The 14,951-nt window shown below is 25.3% G+C and overlaps 1 protein-coding gene across 1 annotated transcript; it reads left to right on the forward strand.

Annotated features, from left to right (window-relative positions):
- The first annotated feature begins 12,154 nt into the window (after positions 1 to 12,154).
- Positions 12,155 to 13,203, forward strand: yfe37 (protein). The gene is given in 2 exon segments (NM_001246927.1): positions 12,155 to 12,183; positions 12,321 to 13,203. Coding segments are annotated over 2 exon segments (780 nt in total). The 5' UTR covers positions 12,155 to 12,166; the 3' UTR covers positions 13,084 to 13,203.
- The last annotated feature ends 1,748 nt before the right edge of the window (positions 13,204 to 14,951 follow it).

Genomic DNA, 14,951 nt, shown 5'->3' on the forward strand with positions numbered 1-14,951 from the left:
TTATAAATTTTTTGATTAAATTTATATTTTATTAAATTAAAATGTGCATATTAAAATTTTCAATAATAATATACATAAATAAGTAAAATGATAATTTAAATATTGATGTAATCCTACAAAAATATATTTGTTACCTTTTTGTAATCTTGCAAAATAATACGTAAAATAATGTATGAAATATAAAATAATAATATGTAAGCGTAAAATAAAATAAAAATTAATACAGAAAAATAAAAAAATAAATTCTTAATGAAACATAATCAAACATATGAGATATATCAATTAATTAATAGGAATATATTGGTAAATATGTATAAATGGAAGGGAGTATTTTGTTTTTTGAAAAAAATAATTTTCTGCTTCTAGTTTTACTGTTTTTAAGAAACATAAATTTTTAGTTTCTTCCTAACTAGAAAAACTGTTTTTTCTTCTATTTAAAACAATTTTACAGAATTACCAAACATTTTAATTAGCTAGCTTTTTCGAATTATGTCATTAATTCATCATCAATAGCATAACACCAGGGTAAATACAAATAAATATTTGATGAGCATTGCATTGATACATAATTTAGTAAAATTGATAACTAGCATGCTATAATCCCATGTTAAGATTTACCGCATTTAAATAATTAAAAAAAAACAATAAAAATATCATCACATTATGAACAATAGGAAAAAAACAATTACCACTTTTTTCACAACCCCTCATATTTAAATGGGTTGAGGGAGTGATATTAGAAATGATTAACCTAAATAGGAATCGTTTGGTATGAGAGATAAAATAAATAGTAATGGGATAAAATATTTGTATCTTGTTAAGTTGTCATGTTTTATAGGACTTATCCCACCATGTATATAAGATAATTTATCTCAAAATAAATTGAGCCAGAATAACTTGTTCTTAACTAAAAAACGCCAAATAATATTGCTTTGGTTCAACCAATTAAAGGAAGAAATGACAGTTGATAGATTCACACCCAATAAGTCCATATGGTGTAAAACTCTCTCATTAAAGGTTTGTATCTATATCTAGGGAGATTCGAAGCCAATACTTCTAGACACTAGTTAAGATTAACAGAATATTTATTACTCTATCACAATCCTTATTAATATGAATGGTTGATTTATGTGTGATTCATAGTTTATTCAAATTATTTACTAAGATTTCTAAATTATATCTATTTTTATTTGAATCTTTCTAGGATAAGATTCTGTACTGCACACATAGCTAGACTTTGAAATAATAGAATAAGTACACATCTAGACTTTGAAAACAACCAAGTTTTCTGTAAGATAAAATAATTTTTTACTATGAATTTCAAGAATAAATTTATTTTTGTTTCAAGAATCCTAAGCTTTTCTTGAATTTATTTTATAATGAATCGTTTAATAAATAAAAATATAATAAAATACATCATATATATAGATATTGTACTTTATGTATAATGAAATATTTTATATGATTTCGATCAATATGATTTATTTATAAATTAATAAAATATAATTATTTTAATATAATCAAAATTAACCTTTATTAAATTTAAAAAATACTCTTTAAATTAATAAATATTAATTCGTCATAACGCATCTACAAAATAATAGATATTAATGATTCCCCGTAATATTAATTTAGAGAGATTTCATTTTATATAAGTTTTAGAAGGAAAATGAGTAATTAATGTTGACAATATATAAATTAAAAAAATAACGATTTTTTCTTTTAATATTAAAATTAGTAACAAAAAAATTTATATAATATTTATTTTTGAAAATTGGAGAAAGAAAAAAATTAACGAGAGGGTGACTAAAAGTACAAGGAAATAATTGATGTGAATTATGCTCTTTATAATATAATGTTCTCGACATGATCATTTTCGTTGTTGTTATGCAGTGACAAAAAAAATTAGTATTTGTTTTTTTTTTTCAAAAAGGGCAGAAAAGTTATTTTTTTTGTTAGCGAAATTCTAATATGCAAGTATTGATTCATTTAAGGTGTTAAATTTTTGTAAAGGAGTCTAAAATTACAAGGTTATAACAATGTGAAAATGTGTTATGTCAATCATATTCAAAATATATTATTTAATTTTTTTTTATATATATAATATTTTTTCTACGAAGGGGTATTCAATTGGACACCTTAATTTGCATGTGCCTTCGCCCTGCCGCTATAAGTTTAGTAATTTGGACAAAGAAGATAATATTCGTACATAAAAGTTATAGTATATGAATAACATATCTTCTAATCACCTACAAAACGTGAAATATTACTTACAAAAAAAATCTAGGACAAATTACAGAAATACAAATATTTCGTTTTACTTATTTTTATTATCCGCTATTACTTTTAAAAATCTTCAAAATTCTTGTTTTTTTAATATATCTGAGTTGCATATTAATGTATCTGAACCAGTAATGTATCAAGCTACATATTATGTATTTGAGTTACATATTTATGTATCCGAACCAGTATTCAATATATTCGAGCTACATATCATGTATCCAAGATAATATTTAATGTATTCAATTTTTAAAATTTTTATGAATTAATATGATTAAAAACTTATTAAAAGTAGACTATACTTTTATACTAAACTATCAATTTATGTAATTTACGCTTTAATATGTACATTATTAACCAAACCATCTCTTAATAGAAAATTATTGCTACTACTCCATGTTGATAGGAAGTTCATTCTTCCAATAATCTACCACAAGATAATTGGTGGACCGTCCAACACCACCAGTGAGTTGGCCTGATTAAAGGTTGAATTCAGTAAATTTGAAAATACTTTAGTTTTTTTAATCAATTTCAAAAATAAGGTGCCACTTTTTTATTATTTAAAAGAATTTAATATTTTTTTTTATTTTATACTCAATGAAATGATTTACGGTCAAAAGAAATAATCAAAAACTATTTTAATTATAAATTTCAAAAGTCTTTTTTTCCAATTAAATTTTTGGTCAAATTAAACTATGTCTGCATGATTCATACTTGAAGCATAGATCCGGCTCCCCTCCGGTGCAAATTTGCTCTCTAACGACATCGTAGGTGTTAAATGGGTAGGTTGAATTGAAATTTGAGATATTAAAATGATATGAAATAGAGTTTAGATTGGGTCTTGACTCGTTTCAAATTTACTTTGGACTGAAATAAGCTAAAGATTGGATGGAGTCATGACCTGCTTAATCTAATTAATTTTAGGAAAAATTAGCAAACTAATCACAGTACCTAACTTAATTAGTAAAAACATCTACACTTTAAAATAATCATTGAAAATGTTATATTTGGAAAGTAATTTTTGTTTTAAAATTTTATTTCTCAAAACCATTTACACTTCTTTCGATGCTTGAGTGTCATTTAATTTATTTTTTATTTTTCACTTTAAAACTTTTTTTCTCTTTCATCAACTTTTCAATTTTTACAATTCCTATAGTTCACTTTTCTTTCTTTTTTTTCTTTCATTAAAATTTCACCATTGTTCTCTCTCATTGTTGAAGAAGAAATAATTATTCAATTTCGTAACAATTTGTTCAGATCTATCAATTAATCAAGAAATTTCTCAATTGATAAAGGTATTCTTGAATTCATCATTTATTTTGCGAGATTTTGTTTCAGAATCACACATTATGTTGATTTTTCGGATTGTATGTATTGAAGATTTTCCGTCATTTTTTTAAAAAATTTATGTGAGGTTAACATACTCATCAATATTTATGTATTTCAGATTTTTAGTATTTAAAATAATTTTGTCGATCTTTTTTATGATTTATTTGTATATTTCAACTTTAGTAGAATCCATATTAACATTTAGGTATTGAGTTGTTTTGTAAAAGTATTTGAAAGTATTTTGAATGTTCTGTAGTTTGTAGTCAAATTTGATTTTACAAAGTAATAATCTAAGTACAAATCGGTATTTTGATTATTTAAATTTGTGAATAAATACGAAATCAAAGATGAACTAGTTGGTATACATACACATATAATGAGCGAAATAAAATACAAAACTATTTGACTGATGCAATTAGAATGAATACATATATAATGAATACATAAATAAATTGTATTTTGGCTATTTATAGTTGAGAATGAATACGAAATCAAAACATAAGTACAAAATTTTATGGTATACATTATGATGAATACGAAATCAATTCTAAATATAAAATTTATGGTATACATTCGGACGAATACGAAATCAAATCTAAATACAAACTATTTGATATACAAAGTGATATTGGAAATAAGCAAAATAAAATGCATATGTAAGATGGATTAATACCTATATCATGAATACATAAGTATTGTATTCTGAATACTGAAAAATTTCTTAATATGAGATACATAAACTTCATAACCTTCAATGATAACCAAATAACTTCATAATTTCAAACATTTTTAAAGATAAATTATAATTTCATAACGTCAAAATGATGTCTTAGTAGAATAACTGCTTCAAATATGATAATTTATGGTAAATAAACGTGTTTGGAAACAAAAAAAATCAAGAAAATTGAATTTTTAGAACAATGGTGATAGATGTATTTTTTAGAACATGGTGAAAGAAGAAGAGAGAGATAGGAGTTGGTGTGTTTTGATAAATTGCAAATTAGTTCTTTATTTTTGAATTTTTTGTAACGGATAAGACTTTTAAGCAATTGTTTTTGTAAATATTTTTCTCTCCCCTTAATTCTAAAATGTATAAAATAGATAGTCATTTATAACTTTAAATATAAAAACTTGCATTATATCAACGCAAATAAATAATCTTAAATCATGTTGAAACTGGAGATTAAATTGAGCTTAATTCATGATTCCTTTAAAATAAGTTAAGTTTTGAATAAGCTGAGATTTGATCCAATTCAAATAATCATAAACTTAACTTTAAAATTTTTGAACAAACTAGATTATATTTAGATTTATTTTTGACATCGTGACTCGGTATATCACATAGAACTAAACTCATTTCTCTTCTTCTTTGGATCCCTCCATGTTTTTCCTTTCCTCCTGCACACAAACAAACAACCAAGTGGTCCAAATTGTAGAGGGACTGGGGACAGTGAATGGACTAATTTGAACAAACAAGATGTATTATTTTAACCAACAAGACAAAAAATTAATATCAGGAAAAAATATGCAGTAAACATCAGGGGTAAATTAATATCAGCAAAAAAAAAAAATATGCATTAAATATCAGTGGTCCAAGAAAGATAGTTAATCTTAGGAAAACAACAAAAAGGCATTAGACATCAGTGGTCTAAGAAAGAATAATTTGCGCCCGTTTGTCCATGCGATATGAAATTATAAAATAAAATTTAAAATTTTATTTAAATTTGTTATTTAAATTTTTTTTATGTTGTATATTTTTTCATAAATATAAAGACCTCATAAGTTGTAGATTATTAAAGTTGTTCCAATTTTTTTAATACAATTTTATCAAATATACAAAAATTTATAAAATCTCATAACACACTATTACAAGATATTTTTTAAAAATATATATTATTTATGATCAAGTTTTAATTCAATTTTAATAAAAAAACATACCTATATAAGTAATGATTTACTTTGAGTCATTTGTTGGTCAATTCGATTGGTAAATAATTTTGATTAAAAATGAATTTGGCGAATGTAAGTAATAAAGTAGGAATTGATTTGAAATAATAATAAATTCTTTATTACTGAAAATAATCATTATATGAAATGTAAATGGTTTAAGAAGTGATGATATGAAGTATAATTTTTATTTAAATATGAAATACATGTTTAATAGATATAAATGTGGTTTGTTTTTTACAAAATATAAATTTCTCGGTCAATTTTTATATTTGAAAAATTCCAAAATCATTATTTTTGAAAAATATGAGATTTCATCTGATGATATGAAATCATGAGATAAATCAATGTGAAAACACATATCTTAAACAATAATTTCAACTTATAATTTCATATAGCATATCCAAAATGTTTACTTAGTAGGCGTTTGACCATGCGATACCATATCACGATATGGTATCGTGAGATGGAACCAGCGTTTGGGCATGCGATTTCACGCTGATTCTATCTCATGATTCCATGTCATAAGATGTGATACCCTATTCTCAAAAAATCAGGATATGAAATCACATGGTGATACCATATCATGATTTGAGTAATTTTAATACAAAAATTGATCCATGAGTTTATATTTTGTTAAAACAACCTCACATTTATATCTAATAATCATTTTTTCACATTTAATATAATTTATAATCACATCATTACTTTTTAAAATATATTATTTTCATTAACATATATCTCTTTAACTCAACACTTCATGATTGTTGAGTAATAAAATTTTGAAGAGTCCGTAAAGGTGTTTCATTTTTATTCAAATATATTGATGAAATAATTACCAATGTGAAGAAAAAATAACTTTGTAATAATTTATTATACAATTTTTTGTTTATTTGATAATTTTGAATAAACAATTGGGACTATTTTAATAGTTTTAGAACTTGTGTGATTTTTATGTTTATGAGAAAATATAAAATATCAAAATTCTATATCGCACGTTTAAACAAAACTATAATTTCATCTCATAATTCCATATTATGATGCCATATAATGATTTTATATTATGATACCATATCGCATAGTCATAATCTCATAAACCAAAAAACAGATATTAAACATCTTGTCACAAATGTCAATATAAAACAAAAAATTAGAAGAAAAAAAAAGAAGGAAAAAAATAGAACGGCAAAGAAAAAAAATGAATTAAAAAAACGTGAGTGGCGTTTTATACGGCACATTATAATCAAATTATTATTTTTCCATAAAATAACAACGTGGTGTGCTATAAAAGTTTTTCCAGTATGGTCCATAGTGAAAAAATTGAGGCTCCGTGGAAATAAATTTATAATTTATCGTAATTAATTACTACTATTTACATTTAGAAATCTTTAGAACTTGAAATGATTCAAACTAATGTTACTCTAATAAAAAAATCTGTCACATTATATTTTTTTCTCAATTTATTTATGTAACACAAATAAAATTTAAAAAGCTAATTAAATTTTTTATAATTTTTAAATTTCCAGCACTTGCTACAAAAGAACGACTTTTAATTTAATTGAGGTGGGTCCCACAAATTTCTAGCACCTCACTTCAAAAACATTAAATTATATCTGCGTCTTGTGTAGCCTAAAAAAGAAAAATACTACCTCCGTCACATTAATTTTTTTTTCTTATTGTACGCACAATTAAATAACTAATTATTTTGAAAAATATAGATCTTTTTATCTACTTCATAATTAATAAAGGTAAAATGATAAGTTCACTATGTTACTAATTATTTTCTTAATAAGTGTGAATGAACAAGTAAAAAGGGAGAGAGAGAGTACTATACGAAACAAAATATATGTTCAACAGAATTAAACTTCTTTCGTCCGCTTTTATTTGTCATGATTTTTTTATAGAGTTAAATGATAAAGATTTTGATCAATATTTTATGATATATTTTTTCATCATATTTATATGCAAAAAAAAAGTAATTTATACTACTTTTTATATAATGTTTGAACATCTAAATATTTTGATTAAAATATTAAATTAATATAATCTAATTTAATTTTGAATATTAATCAAATAAACTTCGAAAAATATAACATAACAAATAAAAATAGAGAAAAAAAAAAGTAATACAAATACTATTTACACATTTATTGCTTCCCCCATTATCAAAGAGAGTTAAATGCACTCTGTATCAGCTCAATAGAGAGTAATTCGGAGGTTATTTAATTTGGAGGTAATAAGAACCCTATGAAATGTAAGTGTAATTGGAAATTCAAGAAATAAGTTGGGATCATTTGACAATTTTCTCTTACTACATCTTATCTCAATTTATATAGCATATACCAAATTTTAAAAATCGAATTTTAAAAATATTTCAAATTGTTTTTATACCATGCTTCTTACTTCATTTTCAAATAAATACATATTACTTCCTATAATTCATTCTATATGACACCGATAAAATTTTACTAGTTTGAATTTGTTATATAAGCCTTCAAATAATTTAATTATTCTCTAATCGTGACTTTTTATTAAGATAAGTATCAAAAACATATTTAAATCTTTCTGTATTAATTCGAAAAAACATTGTTAAAAGTATTCAAGCTATTTATGATTTATGATTGTCTATTTTACACGTAATTTTGATGATTAATTTTAGTTAGTGGCTAATGAATAAAGTCCATAATATATATTTAATATCTTATACCATTAAGTCTTTATATTAAAATAATTTAATAAAATTAAATAATTGTATATATGGTTACTTAAAAAGCGAGAGGAGAACGAGTCAGGTTGCTGCTATTGGTTAGCACAGTGATCCAATTTGTAAGTTGTCATGACATCATAAAGATGTCTAGTGATTTGTGAATTAATTTATTGTTTTTTTAAAAAAAAAAATGCTTGAGGCACAGTTGTTGCCATTGGTTTAGTAACCAATTTTGAATAATATTATTTGTTTATCATATTATAAATTTTAATTTTTATATGCTGAGATGCGTAACTGAATAACATGTATATTATATTATATGAATATCAATAGATTCATGATATTGGTGAAATTGGAATTCAATCCTAGATTTTAAATTTGGAGAAAATTAAAGGAGTTGGAACTTGACTTTTGGTTTGGGTGAGTTTTTGGGTTTAGGCTAGACCTATAGTAATACGAATATCGTTGGTTTTAAAATTTTATTGTGATTAATAATGTGAATAGATTGCTTTGAGTTGGAAGTACAATGAAAAGGGAAGACTCAAACTTCAGAGTAATTGTTCGATTATTTGAGTCAAGTGGATTTTTAAATCCTCGTTAAGTGAATAGAATCGTGTATTTTTTTTGTGTTATGTGATGGTGAATAATGAGACTTAGTGATGAGTTGCTTGTCCATACTGAATAATTCTAATGATAAAAATTGATAATAAAAGACAATGTGATTACTTATTGGTGTGTGATGTGTTGAGAATGGTTTGAAAGACTTATTAATTAATTATTGTTGTCGTATACCTATTGTGTTGTTATGAATTGTGCATTGTTATGAAAATTGTCATCTCATTATTTGTGTGAATATGTCATTTGCATTTATTTTGAAACATGATTGTGATAAGTGTTATGTTAATTGAGGAAAAATAAGAAACTAAATAGGATCGCGTCGTGACAAATACTATATTTAGAGGGATGTGTTGCACGCCGCAACGAAAACTTTATTTTAAGGGACGTGTCACAAGCGGCGACATATACTGTATTTCGAGGGATGTGTTGCATGCCGCGACGAATGCATGTACAAATATGTCCACCATGTGTCCCGGACTGAGAGACAACGGGAGTGTCTCGTTAGGTCAGACATCCATCACCATACTCGACATTACAGTCCATTCCATTACACATCTTTTTCATTGATGACCTTGATCTTAAGAGTTGTTGATTTTGTGAGTGCCTTTTTGTGAAACTTGTGATTAATAAATATTGGCCCTATTGTTGAGAATATGAAATTGTTAGAGTGTTGTTGTTGAGTTGTGTGCTTTTAAATTGTGAACTGTTAGGTTGAGCTGGTTTTGTGCAGATTGTAGTTGTAGAGGTTCTGTTGGGGTGTAAGAAGTATCTGTATTTTTTTCTCTTAGCTTGTGTTTAGAAGTTAACTTGTTGAATCTAGTGTGGTTAGGTACTCACCCCTTGCTATTACATTTTTGTAAGTAAATAGCCCGGACATTCGTTATACTTTCTCTTCTCTTCTTGTCCGAGGCTTCTTGTGGAGGTTTGTGAGATAATTGTTTGTCATCTCAACGGATATTCTTACTCTAGTTTATGATCTTGTTCTACTTTAGTAACAATATCATTTGAGAGTTGTGTTTTTCTTTCAAATCCATTGTAAATACATTAGAGGATTGTATAGGTGACGATCAAACTTTGGAGTTTTATTAAGTTGACTTAGTTATCCACACTTATTATATTTTAAGATTTCAATTGTCTTATTTCTGCATTTTTGTGATATTTGGATTTATGACTGACTTATCTTGGTGAGATAAAATGAGTGTCATCACGTTCATTTTTAGATCGCAACACTTTTATTTGAGTTTCATACCCAAACTATCGAGAGTGTGAATTTCATACATAAACGATCGAGAGTGTAAATTCCATACCTAAATTATCACTTATTAATTTGAAAAACACATCTTTCTTCTATAACAATTTCATCATGGAGGGTGTAACAAACACTCTTTTACATATCTAAAAAAAATAATATAAAGTAATGTAAAATATTTTTCTTTGCCTTACTGAATCATTTTCTCTCACCATAATCCCCCCACCACATTTTTTAAAATTTAAATTTCTTTTATAAAAGTATATAATTTTTTTCACTTCATTCACCTCCCCCCTTCAAATACTATTTTAGATACTATTAAAAAAAAAAAAAAACTCTATCCACTCAACCTGACCCACAATATCATTTTTTTTAAAATAAAAGTTTTATTTATTAACTCTATCTACTCTACCTAACCCGCAAGATCACTTTTTTTAAAAAAAAGTTTTATTTACGTTATAATTGATACACGAAAAAAATTCCTAAAAATGTATTTACATATTAACACAAAAAGAAGAAAAATGTAAAAATAAATAAATAAACTTGGTGCGAGGGTTAATTAGGACAGGATAAAATTTTTATTTTTTTAAAAGAATTTATAAAAAACTAAGGATTGGAGATTGTCGGGCGAGGGGGGGGGGGGGGAGGGGAGGGGGCGTACGGGGAGGATTTATTTATATAAAATTTTGGGATAGTAATACTTTAATTTTTAATTTTTAATTAATATTAATAGCTTATAATTTAGTTTTTGTAAAAGCTGAATATTTTATTCCCATAAATGTCATGGTTGTTATTTTAAATAAAAGAAAGAATGGTACACATACCACTGAAATATATTTCTCCAATTAACAAGTGATAGTTTAGATATAAAATTCATACTCTCAATAATTTAATATAAAAAAATAGTTTAAACATTTTTTAACACTTATCTTTTTTTTAATAAATATATAGGAATCACGAAGTACTCCCTTTGTTTTAAAAAGAAAACTTCTTTTCATTTTTAGTTTGTTTTCAAAAGATTGAACTTTTTCTTTTTTGGTAATATTTTAATTTCAACTTTTTATGTAATATATTTAAGATTATGAGATCAAAAAATAATTTAATATATTTAATCTAATTTTAATTTAAGACCACATAATTAAAAAAAAATCCTTTATATTCTTACACTCTGAATCAAATCAAATCACATTATTTTTTTTAAACGAAACGAGTATAAAAGAACGATTAATGGCGGCTTTAATTTTAATCATAATAAATATAGCTCCTACAAATCTTATAGAGAGATATGACACATCACGTGCATAAACAGATATGTGAACAATGGTATGCTCGAAATAAATCAAATTTCAAATATATATATATATAAAAGGCACGTGCTTAGATAAATGAACTGTATAGCTCTGAGAACAGGTTTGAATTTAACTTCGAAGTTTTTTTTCGACTTTCGAAAATATTTAACGAATATATGAAATAATTTCAAAAGTGTTTGGTAAATTAAAAATGAATTAAAATATAAAAAAGTATTTATTATTTATAATAATAATATTTTTTTCACTTGACTCTTTTAATTTATTTATAAATAAATTTAATATGTATCACAAAAAATAATTTATTATTCACATATAGTATAAGTTTTAACGATAGATAATACATTTATCAGATATTTTAATACATTTATAATACAATGTGTCAAATTTTTATCAAACAAACGTGATATATTTCAAAAAATAATTAAAATACATATATATTGCATACATAATTCACTTTTAATACATATTGCAGATTTAATTTAAACATTGTTATAAATGGTGATAAATAAAAAAATCGTTAAAATTAGTAATTATTTATTAAACTGTATCTATTTATGTAATTTTTCCAATTAAAAATCTATTATTTTTTTTCAATCCAATCCAAACAGGCTCTAAAGTATCAACGTTTTTGAAATTACCAAAATAGGCTCGGTTGTTAAGCGCTTCCTTCTATATATTAGTGAATTCAACCTACAGTCGGTACAAAGGAAGTTATTTACTCTTGTAATGGCAAATAAGCTCAGGTATAACATAGTTAGTATTTGTTTAAATTAATGGTGCTAATCAGTACATTAATTTCTTTTCTCAAAATTGTGTAATTACAGATAATTAAATGTGTTTAATCAAATGTTTTTCTTTTTTATATGCATCGATCCTGTAGGTTGGAGGGCAAAGTAGCTATAATTACTGGTGCTGCTAGTGGCATTGGAGAAGCAAGTGCTAGATTGTTCGTTGAACATGGTGCTCGTGTCGTCGTCGCCGATATTCAAGATGAACTTGGTCAAAAAGTAGTTGATTCTATCGGATCTGACAAAGCCAGCTACCGGCACTGCGACGTTACAGACGAGAAGCAAGTTGAGGAAACCGTAGCTTACGCGGTAGAGAAATACGGTACTCTTGACATTATGTTTAGTAATGTTGGGACGCTGAATTTCTGCAGCGTCCTCGACATGGACGTGATGGCCTTCGATGAGACCATGGCCATCAACGTACGCGGATCCGCGTTAGCGGTTAAGCACGCGGCTAAAGTTATGGTTGATAAGAAAATTCGGGGATCTATTATATGTAACGCCAGTTTAGAAGGGATTTTAGCTGGGGCCGCTTCGGTTGCCTACATTGCGTCAAAGCACGCAGTGGTAGGCATTATAAAAGCGGCCGCACGTGAACTGGGTCCACATGGGATAAGGGTGAATGGGGTGTCGCCCTATGGAATAGCGACGCCCCTTGTGACTAAGGCGTATGGACTGGATGCGGCTCTATTGGAAGAAGCAATTTACGGTAATGGACACTTGAAAGGAGTTAAGTTGAGCACGATGCATGTAGCACAATCAGCACTTTTTTTGGCGTCTGATGAATCTGCTTACACAAGTGGTCAAAATTTAGCTGTTGATGGTGGACTAAGTTCTATTTTGAAGCTACAATAAATTGTCACGCTATTTGTGTTGGCGTGCTGTGGTGTGGGCCTTAATCCTCACTCTCTTGTGTCTGTACTTCTGTTTCGTTTCGAATTTTCAACTTAATAATACTCTCATATTTTATGCGATATTTTTCAGATTTATACTAAGTTTTTTATAGATATTTTAAACGTTGTGACTTAAAAAAATATAAATTTCATTTTTTTAAAATTAAAAATTTTATGCGTAAATTTTTAATTAAATTTAAATTGTTTGACTCTCAAAAAATTAAAAAATATCACATAAATTGAAATAAAAAAATATATACTTACCCAAATTTAAAAAAAGGTACAATATTTATAAACTTTACATAATAATTAATTCCTTCTTTCCATATTATATGAAAAATGGTTTGACTCAAGAAAGTTAAAGATTTTAAAAATTTGTGATATGAAGCAAATTATATAACCATAAATTATTTTATTAAAAATAAAATAAATTAAATTATTATTATTACTTAATATAAAAATATATCTATTTTTTTTTAACAAAAAGCAAAGGTAAGTAAATTACGAAAGAGAGTAGTAACATTTTACTGACTGAAAAATTCCAACGGCAAAATTGATGATTGACCGATTGTAGCAGTTCTCTTTCAGTGGGCCCAAATTTATTATGTCCCCACTTTCTGTGGGCCCAAACAATTGTCATATCTCACTGTCTTTTCTCTTTCTACTAGATAATAAGTTGCGCGAGGACTCCAACACATATTTATTTTAGGGCAACTTTCACATATAAAAAATAAAAAATGGAAAAATTAATAAATTAGTCAAAATAAATAACATATTTAGTAAAAATATCCATACTTTATAAATATTAGCAATAATGTCAAAAATATCATTATTTTAAAAAATTTATGTTTCCTAATTTTCTTCCAATTTTATCTCTCTTTTTCAATTAATTCTATATATCCTTTTTTTAAAATAAAAAAAATCATTCTCTTTCATATTTATCTTTTCAAATTGTTGTCGAACAATTTTCTATTAGTTTGTTTTGTATTTATAGTTCTATTTTAGAATTTGGTATGCTTTCTTAATTTGTATTCAAATCACTATGTATACTATCAATATTTGTATTTATTAAAAATTTCATGTTGCATGGTTTATGAATCTTGTATTTGTCCCTAATTTGTATTCATCCAAATGTATGTCAACTAGTTATGTATTTTATTTATAAGAAGAACAACTTTCTATTAGTTTATTTGTATTCGAATACAAATACAAATAATAGACATATTGGAATGAATACGACTTAGAAAAGGAAACAAGATTTTGAAAAGAAAAATAAATATATAGTGAAAAATATATACGAATACAAATATATTTCTTAAATAGCTACATTTTATTTGACATATATATTGGAATGAATACAAACTAATAAAGGTATGTCAACTGAATTTGACATTTTTTTCTAATTTGTATTTATTCTAAAGGTATGTCAACTAGTTATGTATTTTATTTAAGAATGAGTACACCAAATATTTAATTATTTCTTTTCAATTTTATATTTCATTCACTTTTTCATCATACTAATTTTTTGTATTTTATATATTATTATACAAAATTCTAAATAAAAACTAGAATAAATAGAAATAAAATAAAATACATATTGAAATAAATACATACAGGATTTTTGAAGAAACAAATAGCTATATAGGGAAAAAAATATATGAAAATACAAATATATTTCTTAAATGACTATATAAATAAATTCGGCATACCCATTGGAATGAATACAAACTAATAAAAAACTATAATAAATATAAATAGAATATATTGTGGAATGAATATAATTTTAAAAAGATAAAAATTCTGGAGAAAAAAAAAAATTTTAATTTTATT

The sequence above is a fragment of the Solanum lycopersicum genome, chromosome 1 (assembly GCF_036512215.1).
Source record: "Solanum lycopersicum chromosome 1, SLM_r2.1".
Taxonomy (NCBI): domain Eukaryota; kingdom Viridiplantae; phylum Streptophyta; class Magnoliopsida; order Solanales; family Solanaceae; genus Solanum; species Solanum lycopersicum.